At 43.6% G+C, this 8,795-nt stretch overlaps 1 protein-coding gene across 1 annotated transcript; it reads right to left on the bottom strand.

Annotated features, from left to right (window-relative positions):
* Positions 1-4,457: 4,457 nt before the first annotated feature.
* On the bottom strand, positions 4,458-5,132 carry LOC311322438 (ecto-ADP-ribosyltransferase 5-like; the record flags this gene model as incomplete). Its single annotated transcript, XM_084454503.1, has 1 exon — positions 4,458-5,132. The coding sequence occupies one exon, from the start codon at positions 5,130-5,132 to the stop codon at positions 4,458-4,460; it is 675 nt and encodes a 224-aa protein (XP_084310629.1).
* Positions 5,133-8,795: the final 3,663 nt, after the last annotated feature.

Genomic DNA, 8,795 nt, shown 5'->3' with positions numbered 1-8,795 from the left:
ACAGACCCCCCTCGACAACCTGGAGCATCTTATCCCGACAATTGGTATAGCAGTCATCCACTGCGTTTGGGGCATTGTCCAATGTTTTAGTCTCCCCAGTCACCTGTAGTTTGAAAACGTTCCAAAAATATTGTTTAACCCAGAGCTAGTGACTAGCAAACTATAGCCTCTGCATTGTTTGGATTTCATACGGAGCCGTTCTTACCTTGTGAGAAAGTGTTGAAGTCAGCAGAAGCACGAGGGCCAAGTTTCTCATTTTGCCAGCAATTTCGCCACGCTGTTTTTGGAGAGACACGCATACACACACGCGCACACACATTTTTTTCATAACCCTTTTGTTCATGATGGAAATTCCCCCCACATTTCTTTCCTCTTCCCCAACCAAAAACAGGGAAGCGGCAACGCATCAACAAAGACCCTGACTATACTATGTTGATAACCTGTAAATGGCACTTATATATCATGAGCTCTTCACAACTATGCCAGGAGTTGAACACAAAGAAAGAAAACCAATAGTGAAAACACATACTGTACCCCGAGAGATGAGAAGAGCTGTCCGTGAAGGAAATCAGTGTCCAGCTGGACTTCACGGGCGTTTCTTCGTATTTTCCCTTCCACTGACTCCCCCCAGCCTGATTGCAGGAAACCAAACCCCTTATCTCAGCGGAGCAACTCCTTTTCCTTCCCCTTGTTATTCTCTCTTGCATTTGCCTGCTGATGTTGACACACTGTGGCAGTTTTGGAAACCTCAACTCTGGCTTTCACTGGTAATTTGTGGATTTTGATGGTACTGTAGCTTCATACGTTTAGGCACAGAAGGGGGTAGGAATTAGGAAACACTGCTGAGAGTTTGTTCATGGTGCCCTGGGGAAGATGCCTCGGGCATCAATCAGTGTCGCATTCCTCAGGGAGTTTATTGTTGGAACCACAGAGCACTGTGTTTGATGGGGCTGCAGTGTTCACAGACAGCACTTGCAGTAACTTTCAAAGGAAGACTCACATTTTCTTTTTCTGTTTTACATGAACCTGTCATGTAGAGACCATCATTTCCCTGATTGCCTCAGTATATATACAGCATTTGCTCTGCAGGCACACACTCGGCTACAATGGAAGTCAACGGGGCAGTCCAGATGTTGGAAAAAGCATGATTCATGTGCTTTTCCGAGACGGGAATCACAGGGTGTAATCTTATCGATTTCGGTATGCTCTCCTGATTCACAATGTATCGCAATCCAGAATCGAATGTTGAAACTAAAACGTTCCATTTGAAACTTGAAATTTTTCCGACCTCACTACCTCATACCTTTCTCACTGTAAACTTCCGCACTAGGCTTCATTGTAGAGAGGAGGAGGGCCACTTGAAAAGCAGCTGATCAGAATTAGGATACAAATACTGACCTCATTTTGAAGTTTACTAATTCGCTCGCTAACACTACAGTAGATAGATAGCAACTATTTGTAATGCTGTATATTTGTAATCTTTTATAACAGCAATGGTTCACACTTCTTCCAACATCTTGATGGCCTCATTCACTTCCATCGTAGCCGAGTGCACGCCTGCAGAACAACTATAGTTAGCTCAATAATGAGGAGATCAGGGAAATTATATTCTCTACGGTATGTGTCAGGCTCATGTAAAACAGACTACGAAAAGGCCCTTAAATCCAAAATAGTGAACTTGTCCTTTAAACTCAAGGTCACAATGTGATACAGTAGGTGATGTTTACAACACACACTTTGAAACATATGAATGACAGTTACTTAGCTAATGGTAGTCAAACTTCATAAACGTTATTTATTTATATACATCTGTATATAAGTACATCAATGAAAGAACTGTGCAAAAAAAGAGGTCGAGGGGGACAGATCCCCAAACTCAGAATATATACTTCAAAAAGTGAATCAGTTAGTCCGGCAAAATCTGTGTTCAGCGACGTCAACGTCCAGTGGGCTTCCATTATTATCATTCCATGAAGGCTGCTCCAGACAACTGTTCCTTCTGCTTGGATACGCGCCCCACCAAACTTTCCTCTGGAAGGAACTCCTCCGCAACGGATGTGTAACACCCACCTACTGTACATGTCGTCATATACAGTACATCAGGCATGTTTTTAGTGTTATACCTGTATTTACATTATAACCAGTATGTATTTACAAACGTACGGTATATCAATGAGAACAGCTAAAATTTGCAAACATAAAACGCTGTCAGGAAAGATTTTCTAAATTTAACAACATTTGCAATCTGGTTGTGACTGTCTTCTGTACAGCTGACTTCAGACATGTCGGTTGTTGAGTTCGGATCTTTAAAGAGACACTGAGATTCACAGAGACAGACGTACACAGAAAGAGACACAACCAGGATCCCCAGAGGAACCACTATCACTGTTATTTTCACTGGCCAGGATGAGGTCACACATCCTGGAGAAACATGCTGAAATCATCAAATCAAATGGACTGCACTTCAGCGCCTTTCTACCTTAACGGAAAAAGCGCTTTACAGTGGCCTCATTCACACACACATTCACACACAGACAGTCTGATGGTTTAGACTGTATGAGCATTCAGTTAAGCATCAATGGGCATGAAACATTAATTTTTATTAAATAAAAAAAATAAAACTCTCTGAAACGGTCCCCCTCCCCCCGCTTTGGTATAGAAATCCTCCCTATTTTGGCGGTCTTGAGCTTGGCACCACCACACCAAGAGATCAATTCCACAGGAAACCCTGGTGTACCCATTGGAATTTGTATCATACACGATTATCACCAGTGTAGAATGCCTAAGAGTACTCTCATGCTAAGATATTCATTATGACTGATCGCCCTCTACAGGCCACTGAAAAAGCTTTATGGGAGACAGCTGTTACCACACTTTTGAGAAAGGCGAGTTACATGAATACTGTTTTTCTATTGACACGATTTTCTATTGAAACACGTTTTCAAAACAGTTTTATTCATAGGCTACTCAACTTCAATCACTTTGGGATTACTGGATACATTAGGTGGGTAAATCACAGAGGATCAGCATTCAAAAAATATGTAAAACATACAAAAGAAATCTTTACATTTTTACATAATTTAAGTCCTCATCCTATCTACAGATTGGAAAAGAATCCAGGACATCTGGGAAACGAAAGAGTCTTCGTGGTCACAAAATCAGTCTTTGTGACCACAGGGATTCAGGACCTCAGTTTGTCATCTGCTTCGAAGGCTGGATGGCATCCAGCAATGTTCCAGGACCTCCGTGTTGGCCTAGGGGAGATGGAGGGACAGCACCGGCAACACCAGCAAACCCCAGGTAGGTGGCAGAACACAGGTCCCTGTAGAGTGTGCTGTTGGTGTCCTGTACAGACCACAAAAATTAAAATTGTAGCGGGTTGTGGATAGTTGAGATATGTGATTCATTTATATACAGTATTTATATTTTTTTAGTTTAATGTTTTTTTGTTCAACATTTAGTTAATTTATCACTTAGCTATGGAGCCCCTAAGGTGACATGGGGGGGGGGGGGTTATGGGGAAAAAAAAAAAAAATTCAAGGTTGAAAAACAAACAGTAAGTCTCCCTATCTCTCTCCCCTGCCTCCCCATCTCCCTCCCCTGCCTCCCTCCCCCTGTCTCCTTCTCTCCCTGTCCCCCTCCCGTGCCTCCCTGTCCCTCTCCCCCTGTCTCCTTTTCTCCCTGTCTCCCTCCCCCTTTCTCCTTCTCTTCCTGTCTCACCCCCTCTCTCTCTATCTCCCTGTCTCATTCTCTCCCTGTCTCCCTCCCCCTGCCTCCCTGTCTCTCTCCCTCTCTCTCTCTGTCTCCCTCCTCCCCTCTCCCTGTCTCCCTTCCCCCTCTCTCCCTCTCTTCTCTCTCCCCCTCTCCCTCTCCCTGTCTCCCTCCCCCTGTCTCTGACTCTCTCCCCCTCTCTCCCTGTGTCCCTCCCAGTCTCCCTCCCCCTGTCCCTGCTGGGTAAATATTGATGAGTAAGTTTTGCGAGATCTCGCAAAAGTTTTGCGAAATCTCGCAAATGTTTTTTTGCGAAATGTTCCTAAGTCTAACAGAAAATCATGAAGAGAATATTACACCTTGAAGTAATAAAAAAATTTTTTTTTAAAAGGTGAGGAGCTGAAAGTCAGGGCACCTCAGAGATGAGGCTTTCATTGTTCGAAAACTGTCTTCACTTCAGCGATTAACAAAATAATATTATTTATACTGTACATAATGAAGAGCAGACAGTGAAAAAAGTGAATTGAGAAATGTATGGTTCTTGAGGGAGAGATCGCGACTCTAACTAACATCGGTGAGTAGAGCCAGTGTAGTGGTGACTGATGATAGGCTGTAACAGGAAATATTCTGAAATTGATCCGATTTTAAATCAGTGGTGGATAAGAAGTGGATATACTGTGTGTCTGTGGATAAAGAAGTGGGTATATTGTCTACCTCCGTATTTACCCCCAAGTTGTACTGGTGACTTACTTCTTCAAGTAGGAGCAATCATGGTTATGTAGTATCCCGATTGACGATAGAGAAACGATGACCTTCCCGATGACCTTGGCATAGTTATCCTTGATCACCTCCACTTTGGTCACATTGAACATCTCGTATGGTGGAATAACAACATCTATATCATCGTAACAGGCGTAGTCACTCACGTCTACAGCTAGACAGGACCGAATCCGGTATTCTGTGGTGCAGAACCTGTCCATGAAAGGGCTACCCCAGATGTAGTAGCCCATACGGACCGTACTATTAATCTCAGTCGAGGCAAAATTGGAATGTGATCCGCTAATGCCCTCGTAGCAGTTCTTAGTTTTGTTCAGCAGTCTGAACACATCCGTCAAAAGGAAGTGAAGAGACTTATAAGGGAAGTGGCTTTTGTAGAGGTCAACGTTGGTCCCCAGTAGCCTCGTGGCAAAGCTGAACTTATCGTAGAAGTTAAAGTCGCTGGTAAAGACCGCCAGTGCTATGTTCTGCTCCTCTCCAGCGCCGGGAACTTGTTTCCTACAGGTCCTTCCGTTACTCCACGCTTCCAAGTAATCACGATCTTCCCTGAGTTCTGTTTCCAACAGACCTCCGGGTTCAAGAACCTTCTGTAGCATTTCCTCTCTACAGCCGATGTACTGGTCATCAACAGAGTCCCACTCCATGGTCATGTGAGTGTTTGCCATACAGAACTTGAAAGTAAAGTATAAAAAAGTGATCTGGTAAAATCTGGTGTAAATATAAAGATATTCATTTATGGACCGAGCTCTTAATAGGCAGGGTTAGCCTAACAATAACTCTTTTCTGCAGTTCTGTATACTCCAGTGCCCTACTTACCCCTATGTTGATCAAGCAGAGGAGAACGCCTCTCTTCAGCACCACCTCCACGTCTGTTTGAAACATGACGACTCCGCAAAACCTTAAACATGAGTAAAGACAATTTTATTTATATAGCACATGTTCATATGAACAAATAAGAAACAATAAATAAAAACATTGTTTATTAGTAAGTGGTACAAAAAGATGAAAATAAAGCAGGATGGATAATATATGATAATAGAATAGAAGAGAATTGAAAACAAGAAACATTTCTCTAATGTTACGCCCATCCTCTGTTCCTATCCATGCCTACCTGAGTCCCAAAGGTGAAAGAAAAATGTTGAGATGAACAGTGAGTCAGTGAATCCCTCTCTCCTCTTATCTAGACAGGCTATTCAGGTAGCTCCTCCTCCTCTACCGGGGATAGCAGGGATGTTTGAGACAGATACTGGCAAAAGATGTTTCATCTCAGTGTATCAGGTTCTGAGGATGTCACGGTTTTGTTTTTATTTAGATGATCCTCACCACTCACACGCCAAAGTATCATTTCTTGTTTTATGGGATTTATTTTTCTGAGGACCAGCATTGTTTTTTCATTGTTACGATACATTTGCCATTGGGCAAATATAAATATCACATGCAGTGAAAAGAACTCCAGAATAAATTCCGCCCAGCTCCACAGGCAAAGCAACTCTCTCATGACTGACCCCTCCCACGGTCGGATTCGCCAGATCTCAGATTACAATACAGTAAAGCTGAAAGACTGAAGCCAGCTGAATGTCCTTCTTAACAAGAGACAGACATTTGAACTGTGACCCACTTGAACTGTGAGTTTATTGCAGCAATACAAAATATTTGCATGGCAATACTAGTTGGCTTACACACAAAGTACTGATAGAAAAATGTACTTGTGAATGTTTTTTACATATTTTCATAATATGTATTGCAAGGAGAGCAAACGGGTGTCAAAATGGGCAAAGTTCAGCAATACAAATTTGATTATGACAATGGCGTTTGAGAAATCTTTTTTGGTCACCATCTTCAATGGTGTTCTGTACAAGCGAGTGGTGAAGCATAACGTTTTGCTGTACTCTGTTACAGCTCCAGTTCAGTTGCAGGGGTTTTACGCTGTGGAACAATCAGCTCTGTCACTCAGAAAGTGTGTGGAGGAATCAGCCAGCAGTGCAGGTCTGGAGAAAAGTGAGACAATGGACGTGGACATTTGTGTTTATGCATGAAAACATGCTGTGAAGTGATACCGTGACCTGAATAAGAGGGCGGAGGTTTCACCTGGAACACAATAGATGCAGTCTAACAGATGCACGTTAAGATTATGTAACATACATTCTGAGTAAATTGTATTGAGTATCCTTTTACGGTTATGGTACATTACCGTAAGGTCCCAGTGTAAGGTTTGAAAGATTGAAAGATTTGATTGAAGGTCACATTATGATTTTATATTCCCTCATATTTGACAGTGGGCATGGATATCTATTCAGTGACAAAGTGTTAGGTTTAGTCAGTAAGGTAGGACCCAAAATGTGGACAGAGACAGACAGCACTGGTTCAGAGCTTTTGATCTAACGATTAAAGAGCACACAAGGAACACGAGAAGCACATGAGGAACACTGCACAGGAACACACTATGACAATGGGCCGATAAGGACAAAGGAAACATGAGGGCTTAAATACACAGGGAGGACAGTCAAGGAACGTGCAGGTGAGCGACAAGACACGAGACACAGGTGCATGCAATCACCAGACAAAGACAAGACAACAATCAGACAACGCAGAGGGGTTCCAAACAAGACACCAACACAAGGGCAGAGGAAACTAGGAAGGGAACGGGGAGCGAGGCTGGGACTGGAAATTCAGACTGGGCAAGAACTGGTAACAGGAGAGAGAATGGGGACTGGGCTTATGACAGGGAATAGGAGGGAGGACTGGGACAGAGTCTATGTCTGGGGCTGGGAAACTGGAGGGATACCTGGGACTCTGATGGAACTATAGGGGAACTAGAGAAAACACAGGGAGAGCTGTGGGCACTAGGTTAGGAGCTAAAGGAGTAGGGCTAAGGGGGGAAACTAGTGATGGTAGGAAACAAACTAAACACAGAGAAGACAGGACAACAAACACGAAACAAGGAGGCAAAACAGTTAATGGTGACAAAGTGCAGGCAAAACATCAGAAGGTGACATGGTGGGACAAAGATTCGGGGGGAGTGACCGGGAGTGCAGGGTGGGAGGGCTGCGGCAGGCAGGCACGACTCCGCAAGTCAGGTGTGTCGCGGAGCCGTGCCATGAGCTTATTTCACTGAAGCCCCTCCTTGCGCAGGGCACACGCAGAGGCGCTGGAGCACAGAGTTGTTGGGAGGAGGGGCAGGGGCGAGACAAGGGGAGACGGGGCTGAGAGTCCAGGGGCGAGGGTCCAGGCCGGGAGCAGGGCGGAAAGGGGCAGGACCACAACACAAAATCAGTGAAAATTAAAACTTGTCATAGTATATCAAGACTGCATTGTTGGGGCTAAACAAAGTAACGGAGCCGAATGTACTTCCTGTGGAGGCTCAGGTCCTTTGACGGATGCAGAACAATGCTCAACATGTTCTACTGTACCAGTAGAACATTTAACATAATACCTGTCAATATGTCTCCAGATTACTAAATCTTGGTAAAACCTTGGTTAGGTGTGACCCAGTCTGACTTGTTATTAGAATATTTAACATATTCCAATTAATTGTTTTATCATAAATTATTTGATTAATGCAATTTAATAAAATACTGTACTGGGGAGATACACTTTTTTTTTAAGGCAATAGCACGCAAGTGCAAAAGGATCTAGTTAAAAGCTTAAGTGAAGAGATACATTTTTAGCTTTCTTTTAGCGAGCTGGCTTCCCTGATATCTATAGGTATCGTGTTCCATAGCTTTGGGGCATAATTGACAAAGGCTGCACTCCCAGTCTTCTTCCAGCTGTTGCTGGGAACTTCTAATAAACCAGCAGTGGATGATCGCCGTGTTCTTAAAGTCAAGTAGTTGACAAGAGAATTAGCAATGCTTGGTCCTTGCCCATTAAGGGCTTTGTAAGGAGGAGGACCTTCAAATCAACTCTAAATGTTCCCGGAAGCTAATGTGCTCTCTGCTCTTAGTCAGTTGTCTGAGTTGAGCTGCAGAGTTTTGAATGAGCTGAAGTCTCTGTGTTTTTTGGGGGGAGGCCAGTGAAGCAGTAATCTAGCCCTACCTCTCACACGTATCATTAATCTCTCCCTTGATGAAGGTGTGTTTCCATCGACCCTGAAGTCCGCCATTGTATCTCCTGTATTTAAAGCAGGGAACCGACAGGAAATAACTAACTACAGGTCCATTAGCATCCTCCCAGCTGTCTCTAAACTACTCGAAAAAGTGGTTGCAGACCAGTTGAAATCCCATCTCGACAAGGAAGGTCTATTACATCCGATGCAATTTGGTTTCCGTGCCAACCATTCCACGGAAACAGCCTGTTGTTACTTCCTG

This window comes from Borostomias antarcticus (assembly GCF_949987555.1).
Source record: "Borostomias antarcticus genome assembly, chromosome: 20".
In the NCBI taxonomy this organism is placed as follows: Eukaryota; Metazoa; Chordata; class Actinopteri; order Stomiiformes; family Stomiidae; genus Borostomias; species Borostomias antarcticus.
Note: the sequence above shows the minus strand (reverse complement) of the source record. Positions and strands in the feature narration are given on the sequence as shown.